Source organism: Aulonocara sp. 'chitande type north' Nkhata Bay, linkage group LG4 (genome assembly GCF_057382095.1).
Source record: "Aulonocara sp. 'chitande type north' Nkhata Bay isolate Kocher_YH1m ecotype deep benthic linkage group LG4, A_spYH_male_GT1.1, whole genome shotgun sequence".
Classification (NCBI taxonomy): Eukaryota; Metazoa; Chordata; class Actinopteri; order Cichliformes; family Cichlidae; genus Aulonocara; species Aulonocara sp. 'chitande type north' Nkhata Bay.
The window spans coordinates 4,561,763-4,574,387 of record NC_141347.1 but is presented as its reverse complement, the minus strand read 5'-3'; the positions used below and the strand labels follow the sequence as shown (position 1 = coordinate 4,574,387).

The 12,625-nt window shown below is 42.1% G+C and overlaps 1 protein-coding gene across 5 annotated transcripts in view; it reads left to right on the top strand.

Annotated features, from left to right (window-relative positions):
- The window catches only part of LOC147331787 (neurabin-2-like), a 36,743-nt gene that overhangs the window by 10,126 nt on the left and 13,992 nt on the right, over positions 1-12,625 (top strand). For all 5 annotated transcript variants that reach the window (XM_086288038.1, XM_086288034.1, XM_086288035.1 and 2 more), the window contains exons 6-7: positions 11,620-11,752; positions 12,180-12,300. In XM_086288038.1, coding sequence (XP_086144164.1) covers positions 11,620-11,752; positions 12,180-12,300 — 254 coding nt within the window. The remainder of the gene's footprint in view (positions 1-11,619; positions 11,753-12,179; positions 12,301-12,625) is intronic.

Genomic DNA, 12,625 nt, shown 5'->3' with positions numbered 1-12,625 from the left:
AATTGCTCATAAACTTGTACCTGTTACATATTTTTCTATTTGATTGAATAATAGAATAATAAGTCCCTTTTGCCTCAGTGTTTTAGCATCTTGAAGTTATATATGTTGGTATTTCAGAACCACAAGTTTAGTTTCACAACAACCCGAGTAGCTGCTGTTTTCAGCAAGGAAGCGAGCGCTAGCTGCTAAGCACTAAAAAGGCAGGAAGACGGGGTCAGTAGCATTAAGTTAAAAAGGCCTTCTGCTCAGTATCTTGAGCTCCAGACTCTTGGTTTACAGTAAGTTAGATCATAACTAACTTAGTCGAGCGATGGCACTCGCTTCATGCATGCTCTGCAATTTACGAAACCACGGAAACTCAAAGAAAAATGAACACTGCCCTAAAACAATTGAAAAACACTCAGTGACTTCCTTCATCACACACGAAGGGTGCACAGGGGATTTTCACTCTTTGATTTCGCCATTCTACTTCCTGCCAGTGCTCAAAGTGTTTGTTAATGTAGCTCTTGATTCAAAAGAAGCTCTCCTGTCTGATGGAGAGCTGTCCTGCAGCCTCGCAACAGTCAGCTGGTTGAGCTTGTTGCGTCGTGCAACTTGTCTCGACCTGCATTAATAATAATACGACGCGTCCCCTAATATGTTTAGACAGCCCTCTGAATGACATACCACAGAGTTTGATAATGTAGCACGTAACACTGATAAGAACAGGAAGGAAGAGCGCTGCATGCCGATCTAGAATTGATGTAACTGTATAACGGCAAGTGATGGCGAGCTTTGCCCGCTCGGTCATGTTTGCTACTACGGGGTGGTAGCAGGAAGAACGGGTTTAATTTCAGGCCAAGCGTCAGGGCAAAAAAAGGAATTCCTTTCATTTTCATGGACCTGGAAACGTTTAGCTTCTGACCTCTTTGGCCACAGAGCGGCTAAAAGTGGAGCTGTGGCCTGAGGCTGTGTTGTGTTGTTTACTACAAAGGTAACAGCTGCACCCGGGTAGATTTACAACTTTGGGTCTCAGATTCAGATCGGGTTTTTTTTTTTTTAAAGTAAATATGTGTCCGTGTTTGTGTGTTGCCGTTCTTTCCTCTTGATTCAAAGACATATTTAAGTAACTGTGATAGATTTACAGAGAAGATGTATAATTCTTGGCGATGAAGTGCAAGAGTGGGCTGCAAAAACATTTCAGCCACAGTGATTCAGTTGGTTGCTAGCTGCAGCTTTGTGGCCAGCGTTTTCAAGGTACACTTCCTCCATGCCCGCCCCATCTTTGCATCTCTGCATCATCAGAGTGGGCTCTCACTTTGAATAAAACACAGCGGCTTCTAAGATTCAACATTTGGGTTGTTTTTTCTTTTCTTTTTAATGCACTTCATTTGAGTTCTGCACTAAACACTATCTGGCTCTTGCGAGTTAGATGATGTTTGTGTGCGTGGCTTTTCTGCTGTGGACAAAAACAGCAAAGATACAAGGATGCACCTTTATCCAGCCTGATACCTGATGATGATGATGATGATGATGCATGCAGGTGAAGTGCTGATTGGCCGACACAGGAAGAGTAATGGAAGCAGAGTTTGCAACAAAGAAAGACAAAATAATAAATCATTAAAGACGGAGTAAAAGCGAGCCCAGACGATTAGCACAGATGACATCGTTCGTTGTTTTCGACTCTTTGTCCTCCACATCAGGAGGATTTTTCATTTACTCTGTTCTTCGTTTTATATTTGAGCAGCTGTCTTGAATCATTATTCAAAGTTAAGGTTATTATTGAAAATAACTTTGACTAAATTTACTTAACTCTACTTTAATGGTTATTAAGATGTAAACACTGCGTGTATGCAATCAACAGTTAAATCTGAAGACAGCATTCAAACCTCTTTGTCTTTACTCCAACAAATTGTTCTTTTTCTCATGAAGGTGTCCTTCTAACTTCATTCCTCTGATAACATTTTCTGAGCATTTGAACCATGCCTAACGCACATTAATGGTTGTTCTACATATTTTGACAGTGGCCCCCAGCTGTGTGTGCACTAAGGTTGAAACACGTAGACGTGGGTCTACAAACGTAACACCTACACACTTCCAACACAGCAGCAGCTTAAAGCACAGCTTCTGTTGTTTTTTGGAGGCCAGCAACACAGTTTTAATCAAGTTTGAGGGTCAAAACAGGGAGAAAAATATTGGTTTACCAGTTTATCCTCTGCAGTGTGGACATGAGCTTAAAAAGAGCTAGAAAAACATCCACAGAATTAGACCTAAGCTAGCTAAAGGCTGACTGTGCTGACATGGACTCAGTTGGGAAGGTTCCAGTTTCCTCCTGTTATTTCCTTTCAGTCACACTTATGAAGCTGACTTATAAAGTCACAGAATAAAACATGACATGTGGTCCACTTTCGTGCTCCTGTTCACTTTGTCGTGCTCCAGTACAACCCTGGCACTAGCTGACGGTAGATTTGGCGATTGCTCTAAAATGGTCAAAGTCAAGTAACATCCGCCACTTGGTCGTCACCCTGAAACACCTCGGGGCATTTATTCTAACTAAAGTGGTCACTGGGAAATAAAAACGCCATGAAAAGTGCTAAAAAATAGCTTAAAGAGTTTGACAACTTTTCCCCAAAACAAGGCTTTATCAAGCTAACCTCTCCTGTACCTTTAACCACTAGTTTTGACACCTTGTACATATCAACAAAGAACAGTTTCAGGGTTTTTCCAGGGGCAGCTGCATGGCAGAGACCATCCGCTCGAACTTCTGATAAACACCCTGTCGTACAAGCAGGTCCGAAACATGACAAAGCCACTCAGCACAGAGGAGAGATTCAGGGTTACTCCTAATGAGGATAAAGCGTTGAAAAGCCTCTTTCCACTGGAAGTTACGCTTCTAAAACCATCTTTTTTTGTTGCACAATTCTTCCAAAGATCTGAACTCAGGATTCTTTGAGTCCCTTTATCTACAACTTGCTGTTCATGGGGAACTTATAGACGATTATACTTAGTAAAGAATCTGACAACTTCATCCACCTTTGTAAAATGTAAACATTTTAGTATACATGACATCATCTCAGACTCTTGTGACCTGTTAGAGTTTCAGGAGAAACTGAGTAAGCATTCATGTATGAACTGGTGCCGTTTCTTACAATGCAAAGAAGAAAACAGTGATGCTTGTCCAGTCGCTTTGACATTACTGTGTTACAAGAAATGTCAGACATGAAGAATTATTAATAAATCAAATCTGACACAGCAGAGATCATCGTTTTGGTTCAGAGGAAGCTTCAACAGTTAAAGCTAGACTCAGCAGTTATGTACACACACACACACACACACACGCTTCCTACTCATATGCTCGTTGCTATAGAAGATCTATAAATGACGCCGCACTGAAGCGGAGGTTTATGAGGGGGAATGAAATGAAATCACAGCCAAGCAGCAGTGCAGATTACTCACAGTCTAAAGGAGGAAAAACAAAACAACTTGATTTCAGAGTACTGAAGCTACCGGTCAATAGCTTCAGCTGGACCAGGGAACAATAGTCTTTCAACAGGCCTCGCCTCAGGGGCATCTTCTGTCAGGAAAAGTTGTCCAGTGCTGACACGGTGCCAAGCTAGCTAAACTTGGAAACATAAACATCCCGTCTGACAGAAAGTTGGCTTGCTTCAAAAGAGTGTTGGACCTCAACCAGATGCAGGAAGACCATTGGTTGCTGGGTGAAGCGCCTGATAAGCCTTTAGATGCAGGTTATATGCTTTTGGAGGGGCCTCGGTTCGCGGCACAATACAAGCAAAAGAACATTACGTGATATATCGGCTGTTTCGGGGTAGATATGAATGAGTGTGGAAAAGCTTTAATTTCAGGTAACACAAATGAGTCTGACATATTTGTTGGAACAAACACATTTGGTGTACATGAAGCGCCATTAGAGGAGCGGACGTTGTTTGATTTGAACCCATCGCTCGTCTGAGAGGTGTCCCGCTGCAGGGAACAGAGACGCTCACTGTCCGAGCATGTCGAGTGCCGTCAGCAGCCGGTTTCTGGAACGGAGTAATTGCTGTTCTTGCATCATGAAGTTGGCGTTAGCCAGCACAGCTCAGAGCTCCTCAAGTGTTGAGCAAGTCTGCAGAACATCGCTTCATTAAAATGTCCTCTGCAGCTGAAATGCCATGTGATTACAGCACGGGTTAATCAGCCTGTGTGAGAGGTCTTGTGATTTTTGGACTTGCACGCGGACGCTGTGTCATCATAAAGGTTAATGCGTGATGAAGACACGTCGGAGTGGCCGCTGTAGGTTGCTATGCGATTGGTCTAAACTTTCTCTCGCACACACAGTGCAGATGCTGACTTGTGTACAAGGCCACCTCTGTAGGACTGTTAAAAGCAGCAGCTGGAATGTGGATGGGTGTGTTTGTTTTCCTCGGGGAGGAAAAAAAAGCGCGCACAAGCAGGGGAAGCCGGCTGATAAGAATCACAGAATAGAGCTTTGTTTGGATTTAAAAAACTACCTGGTGTGTACAGTTATGTGAACTGAAGGGGGAAAATCTCTTTACAAAGGTAATGATGCTCCCAGTTGTGACTGAAATCAGTTAAAAGCCGCCTTTGATTACGTGCGTCACAGATTCAACAAGATGCTGCAAACGTTGCTCAGCATCACATAGCGGCTGCAGATTTGCCAGGATGTAAAATCTCTCGTCTCATCTCGTGCTCCACTGGATTAAGATCTGGGGACTGTTCAAACTGGTCTCTTTAACAGGTTCAAAAAACCAGTTTGAGATGATTGGAGCTTTGGGACATGGTGTGCTATCCTGCTGGAAGTAACCATCAGAAAATGTGCACACTGTGCTAATAGAGGGATGGACGTGGTCAGCAACAATACTCAGATCAGCCCGTCTGCCAGTTCAGTCACTTAATCTCCTTTTTTCTTCATTCTGGTGCTTAGTTTGAACATGTCCGGACGTCTGAATAAATGAGTTACTGCTGCGATTGGCTGATTAGATAACGGAGTGAATAAGCAGGTGGACCTAATGAAGTGGCTTGTGAGTGTTTATAGTGTTACAATAGTGGATGTTCATATTAAACAGGGTTTCACATATGCAGAAATGTTTAAAGCTTCAGACTGCTCTGTTTCAGGCCTTTTTTCTGCTCTTGGATCTTTATGATGTCATAAAGACAGTTTATGGAGTGAATGTGTTTGAATGTCCTCATTGAGTCTGCAGCAGGAATAAGATAAGTAAGGATTATTTAAAGTTACCCTAGTAGAGTCCGAGAATAAAAATACTGAGCTTGAAATGAGCATAAATAAAATGGACCCAACCTTAATGGCTGCAGGACCAGTGTGGAGGGGGAGGAGGGTCGATGGGATGTGGCAGGAAGTGCTGGAAGAGTGGCTTCCCTTTGACTGTGACATGAGCAGAAACTGAAAGTAGTGCGATTCACAAATTCAGAACTATTTATGCAGATCCCCAGAGGAGCTCTGCCCACACACTCGTGCTCAGTGTCACATCACTAATCAAATCGATTAAATCTGGTGCCTGTTGTTTATTAACTCGAGGTTCACTCAGAGGTCACGTGTCCACAGCGCTACGCAGCCATACCCCGAGCCGCCCAACGAAGACTGGCTGGCTAAAATTCTGATCCCATCTGAAATGAATGAAAGACGGCAAAAAGAAATTCGATTAAAGATCCAAATTCAGACGTCACCGTGGCAGTTACAATAAAACTTACCTGCAGACCTGTGATCTGGACTCAATCCTTGCAGCATTCAGTGAGAAACTTTCCTCTGCCAGCTGCTTCTCGGCTCTGTGCTGCCTTTCAGTACGGACAAATTACAACCCAGGAGATGCCAACGCCTGAGGACTCGTCTCCACCAGATATGACTCAACCTGAATTTTCTTGTGATCCATCTGTCAGACCTTAATTTAGAGCCATGCTTCATCCAGGTGGCATTCACATAAGATGCTTTTTCAAATATTTATCAAGGCACACCTCGCTCCTCTGTTGTACAGCCTGTGATAGTGCTCTCAGTTGACCGGCGGCTAACTCAGATGGCGGTTTTGATATCTCTCTGGCAGCTCGCGCCACTTACAGAGGCGGTGTCGGCGGATTCGATTTTGTTTCTACCTGTTGGGACGCGCCAGCCGCCGGGACAATTAGATCACATGACTAAGCTGAACATATTTGAAAGAGGTGTTAAAATTCAGACGTTAATTCCAGTTTTATTTTTCCAGCTCCGGCTCACAACAACAGTTGTCTCACGATGCTTTAACGGAGAGTTTAAAACTGTCAATTACACTGTGACTGACCTCCTGCTTACACAGGCCTTCGGAAAATACTGGTTTTAAAGACAGGCTGAGACAGGCAGACCTGCAGGAGGATACAAACAAACTGAGAACACCCACACGTTTATAATTACGCTGACATTTTACAGTGGCAAAGGCGAGTTTTCTCTGTATAAACACTGTTTAGCTTGTTATCACATGGAAAACTCGTTTTTTAAAAAGGAGCTGATGCTCACGTATCAGAAACCAGAACTAGGAAGTCTCTGATAAAGTATGAGGTGATTCACCAGTACACCAGTACACCAGTATAAATCGATACATTTCAGCATGACTGCAAAAAACTCAAAATATCAGGATGTGCTTGTTTGCGTTTTGGCTAAAAAAAAGAAGAAGCATGTTTACATGATTAATACGACTTTAAAAACCTCTACAGTAGGTAAACAAAAACCGACGGGTGCTAACCAATGTTAGCCTGACCCACAAACAAGCTAGCTGCTTCCTCCTGTTTCCAGTGTTTATACTACGCGACATTATCTGCCTGCTGCTTATAGAGATCTAACAACATGTATGTAGCTCATGTCAAGTGAACGCCCCAAAGCTTTACTTATTGCTTTTATTTTTTACTTAAAAAAAAATTATTACATTTTTATTTAACTTATTACTTGTAGGGTATTTTTAATTGAATAAGTAAAATTAAATGTTTAATATCAGTAAAGAACGGCCTCGTATATCCATCCATCCACACTGAGCCCGGCCGATATATTGGACCATGTCAGCTATTTGCTGATCTGAGCAAAGAATTTGAAATGAAACTAAACGAGGATCTTTTCAGATATAACCATCAGATATAGTTACATGAGATTTTTAATTGCAAAATATTGGCACCAGTTTGGATCTGACGGGCTTTAAATCAATCCTTCATTCCAGCTTTTTGTGTAGCTTCACGAGTTTTGTGGGGCTCCTCTGATTGGTTTAAACTTCACATGACGTTGGAGACAAAGCCTACTGCTGTAAGCTACAGAGAGGCTACACAGCCCTGTCATGGCGGCTGTGTTGGAGGCCCGGGCTGGTCCCCGGGGACTTCTCGGTGGCTTGGCTTTTATCCAGCGTGTAGTAAGTTTGTAGCTTCTGACTGGCCCGGTTCTGCTGAGGCTTCCATTCACAGCATTGTCAGTCGAAAGAAAGACATGTATTGTTTTCACATCATATTCACTGAAGGGCTGAGCTGATCTGTATGAGCTTCACTTGTTCCCAAAGACGCGAATACTGGTTATTCATTCAAACTGACAAAAGACGAGGTCTTAATACACAATTGTGAAGCGGTCTGCAGGTTCGATTTGATTCTTGTCATCAACAGTCATCATTACAGAGTGACTTCTCTTTTTGAAGTAAAAATGTTCAAATACACCAAGTTGCCCAAGTTTAAATGAACATTTTAATATTTGTCGGTGTTTGTTTCTCTGGGACTCTGCAGCAGAGTCTGTGAGCCACGCTGCCAAACCCAGTGGAGCTTTAAAGTGGATACTGTTATAACAGGACGGAGCCTCTTAGCTGACCCGGCAGCTAGCTGGTCAAATCAGTAAAGAGCCTGATACCAAGGGTTTATTATGATTATGCAAAGTGAACAAACTACCAGCATATGTTTACAACAACAACAACAACAATCTTTATTTATAGAGCACATTTAAAAGCCTTGGGCATACCAAAGTGCTTTACATAAAACAATAAAAGGTTCAAACATTGATAAAGGATAAATAAAAATAACGATTTATGTTCATAGATAAAAGCTACCAATAAGAATGACTACAGCACATGGGTAATAGCAAGATAAAAGCTGTACCACCATAATAAAAGACACCAATAGAAAGATAGGAGGGAATTAATACAAGAGGTCAATAGGTCACAGCAACCAAACAAACAAACAAACAAACCAGCAATTAAAAGGTGGAGAAGGCAAGTTTAAAAAGATATGTTTTAAGCTGTGATTTAAAAGAATGAATAGAATCAGATGCCCGGATGCCAATCGGGAGATTGTTCCACAGCACAGGTGCAACAAGAGCAAACGATCGATCACCTCTAGTCTTAAGTCGAGATCTGGGCTGAGCCATGTTTACCTATTTCAAGAGAGTAACATTGAACGTATTGATCCTGTGTTAAAAAATCAATATAGATTAGTAAAGTAACAAACTTCATTGAAATACATTAAGGAGATTGTGAGTATGGATTGGACTGTAACTCACGTTTAAGTGCGTAACCTCCATTGGTTTTACTCACTGTTTAAATACTATGTAGTACCACAATCAGTACTGTGGAAATGTTCTGGACTGGAGGAGGAAGAATAGCCCAGATTAAGTCATAATGATGTCATTAGGTTTATCTCAGCCTGAAATCTGAGACCATAAATTTCAGAGAGATGGCGTGAGTTACAGTGGATGAAAATCCCTGTCATGTTACATTATGGGGTTCTTCTTCAGAGTGGGCCTAAATTAGGACTAATGCTTCTCCCAACAACCACACCTTAATCTTAAGTTAATATATTACTAAACTGCTGAAGAAGCCAATTTATCTTAAACCGTGTTTGCTGTTTAGTTTTGTGGCAATTTTGACTTTTATTTTAAGGCACCTGTTGTAATATTGGAACGTGTATTGATCTTCTGTAGAAACTTTTCTATCATTGCTGTTATGTTCTGGTCACGGCTGATGGCCCCGCCCCTCCCTGGTTCTGACAGATGCTTTCTCCTGTTAGTTTTCTCTCTCTTATTGTTTACCTTTGGCGCTGTACAAGTAACGCTGGACTGAGTCTAGGTTGTTTACTCCCATGAATCTAGGTTACAGGTGCATGTTAACTTTAAGGGTCAGCTTTTCAGTTCAGAGTACTTCTGCAGGGTTACAGACTTTAGAGGCGACCTTGTTCCTGTCGTTGGGTGCACTTTACTTTTTTTGTTATTTTGTTTATGTTCTACCTGCTGTTTTATCTTTCTTTGTTTGTGTGTTTGTTTTCCTGAGGAACAGTAGAGATTGTGTTTCTGACATCTTAAAGGAACACCCTAAAGCTTCATGTACGCACAGACGCACACACACGCTAACTAAGCTTTAAAGTTACTCGACAGGAAGGAAGCGTGACAACAGGAAGCAGTCTTACAATCCCGCCCTCCGACCCTGTTTGTGTCACAGTATTTGTGTGTGTACCTCCTATGCTCGAGGGAATGTAATAATACTGTTACATAAAGGCCTATGGGTCTGTGTGCACACACACACACACACACACACACACACACACACACACACACACACACACACACACACACACACACACACACACATATTAGCATATCTACCAGACAGGGACAGTGAGAGAGAGCATATCAGTGCCAAAATCCCGCTGGGCAAGCCTGAGGTTGCCATGGAAATGAAGCCACGTGATCACAGAGGTGGTCACCAGGGAGACAGATGCTGCTGACCTTTTTTAACAGGGGGGTGTGGGGTGGTTTGGATGGGCTTCAGTAGAAAGATATGGAGCACAGTACAGTGAGAGTGTACGGACTGTGTCTAAAGCCACAATAGATGTAAATGGTTATTGTGAGATAATATTTCTGGATGCTTCGCCCAGTATCGCAGGCTAATGATGTGCAGTGTTTGTAACCTTACGGCTCTAGAATAAAAAGAGCCAAAGTTGCACCTTTTTCAAAGCAGCACTGGATCAGAGTTGGAGATGGGAAAAGTGTTGAGACGGAGGTTTATTATGAGGCTCTCCAGCTCCCCTCAGCTCATTAGTTCTGGTGTGTGTCCTTGCACCTTTTGATTGACTCTCACCGTTCTCGTCTGCTCCCATTGGAGAGCTTTAAGTTTCTCTTAGGAGTTGATCAAGATGAAGCCAGAGGTAAATGCATATAGAGCTTATTCACCGTGTGGACGGGAAGAACAACTTTAAGTGGCCTCAAATGTTGCTGTATGATGAGACATATGTATAATCTAATAATAATACAAGAATAATAGTATACACACTAAATATATACATTCTTTCACATTATGATCATTTCTGAGCTTTAATTTGTGATTTTTAATTAATTAATCAATTGTTTTGCAACTAAGAGGTGTCTAAAATTGAATTAGGTGCACCTTACAGGATGAACCACTTTTCCCTTCATAACTTCCTTAATTATCCATTGCATAGATTCAACAAGGCGCTGGAAACATTCCTCAGAGACTGTAGTTCATATCGACGTGACAGCATCACACAGTTGCTGCAGATTTGTTGCCTACACATCCAAAGGTGCTCTATTGATTTACGACCTACAGGCCATTTGAGTGCAGTGTGTTGGTGTGAGATGATTTGAGTTTTGTGACATGGGACAATATCCTGTTGGAATATGGATACGCTGTGGTCATAAAGGGATGCACATGGTCAATAACAATACTGCTGTGGTGTTAAAATGATGCTCAGTTTGTACTCACGGGCACAAAATGTACCATTAAAATATTCCTCACACCATTACACCACCAGTGGCCTTATCCAGTGATACAAGGCATACAGTGGGTCCATGCTTTGATGCTGTTTATGGCAAATTCTGACTTCTGAGAGTAAGAGAAAATGAGACTCATCACACAAGGCAACATGTTAAAAATAAGCTTTTTTAACCTTTATTTGACAGCCTTGCAGTGAAGAGTAGACCGTAAAGTGTTTCCCCAGAGAACTGCTGCTCACTGGATATCAACTGTAAACCCTGCAGATGGTGGTGTGGGGAAATCCAGTGTTGTGTTGTCTGAACAGCAGTTTGTGAAATACTCATACCAACCTGTCAACAACAATATGTTCAGACTCCTCTTTCTTTTGGGCACAGCTACAGCTTCTTTGTGCCTTCCCTTGTTTCCTTTCTATTCTCTACAGCTCCTGTCCAAAGAAGAATAATTGGAGAGAAAGAAAATCCCCAGTCTTATGCTTGGTCTTCTTAACCATACCTCAGTGCACAAAGTTCCTGATTAGATATTCTGTTTAACAAGAGGTTGAACAGGTGTTGCTAACGTCGTAGCCATCTTCGTTCTTGTCTACAACGTGAGCAAAATATCCCCAAACAGTTGAGTGAAAAAGACCTTTTTCAAATGGCAGATACAGTTTGATTGATGATGTTTAAGGTTAAATATTTCAATTTTTGTATGAAAAATGATTGGGACATATACCTGAACATGCAAAAAGACGTGTGTAGCACATCAGCATCAAACCTTCACCAGTCACTGTGAGCTTATGAGGCTTTCATGTAGGAGTTCCTCAGGGAACTTTCCGAGTGCCTCTGTTTTTACACTTAGCCCTCTCAGTTAGATGCATTTGGATTAGCTATCTGATCGTTTGCCCTCTGCATAGGTCTTTACCACCTACTCTAATGAAGATTACGACCGACGTAATGATGACGTTGACCCCATGGCAGCGTCGGCTGAGTACGAGCTGGAGAAGAGGGTCGAAAAGTTGGACCTGTTTCCCGTCGAGCTGGAGAAAGGTTTGCACGCGTCTTACATGTCACCGAGAGTCACTCAGTCAAGCCTCTTATGTAACTGTACACACTCACACAAGAGGCTGCAGTTAGTGGACATACACTGTCGCTCTAACAGCTCCATTATCCCCTTATGGGATTAAATTTAGCACAGATTGGCCTAATTAGTAGCCAGTAACTCTGAAGGTAATGGATTTGAACCAGCAACCATGCGTGACGGCTGCTCTCAGCACTGTATAATAGCTATAATTTCACTAATATTTAATAGCTTGAATGTGGATAAATCCCACATGCTTTTTTCCGTCACTCTATAATATGATTAGTTATTATGATAGCAAAATAAATATGACAGGATTCTAATTAACAGTAATGATGTATTTATGTTTTAATTTTCAGCACTGAGATATGGCTCTGTTGTCTGTGTGTCTTTCAGACAGTGACGGCCTCGGTATCAGTATCATTGGTATGGGTGCAGGAGCTGATATGGGCCTGGAGAAGCTGGGGATCTTTGTTAAGACGGTCACTGAGGGCGGAGCTGCGCAGAGAGACGGCAGGTACCTTCTTCAACCTGCCTGCCCCGACATGCATTTTTCATTCTTTCAGTTTTATTTATATAGCTCGAAATCACAGCAACAGCTGTCTCAAGGTGCTTTATATCGTAAGGTAAAGAGCCTGCAGTAAATCAAAGAGAACAGAGAAAACCCAACAATCATATGACCTCTATGAGACAGTGGGAAGGAAAAACTCCCTTTGAACAGGAAGAAACCTCCAGCAGAACCAGGCTCAGGGAGGGGCGGCCTAGACCTAATGCAGCATAAGGGACGAGTCAAGGTCACATGATCCAACACTAACTATGTGCTTTATCAAAAAGCAATAGTT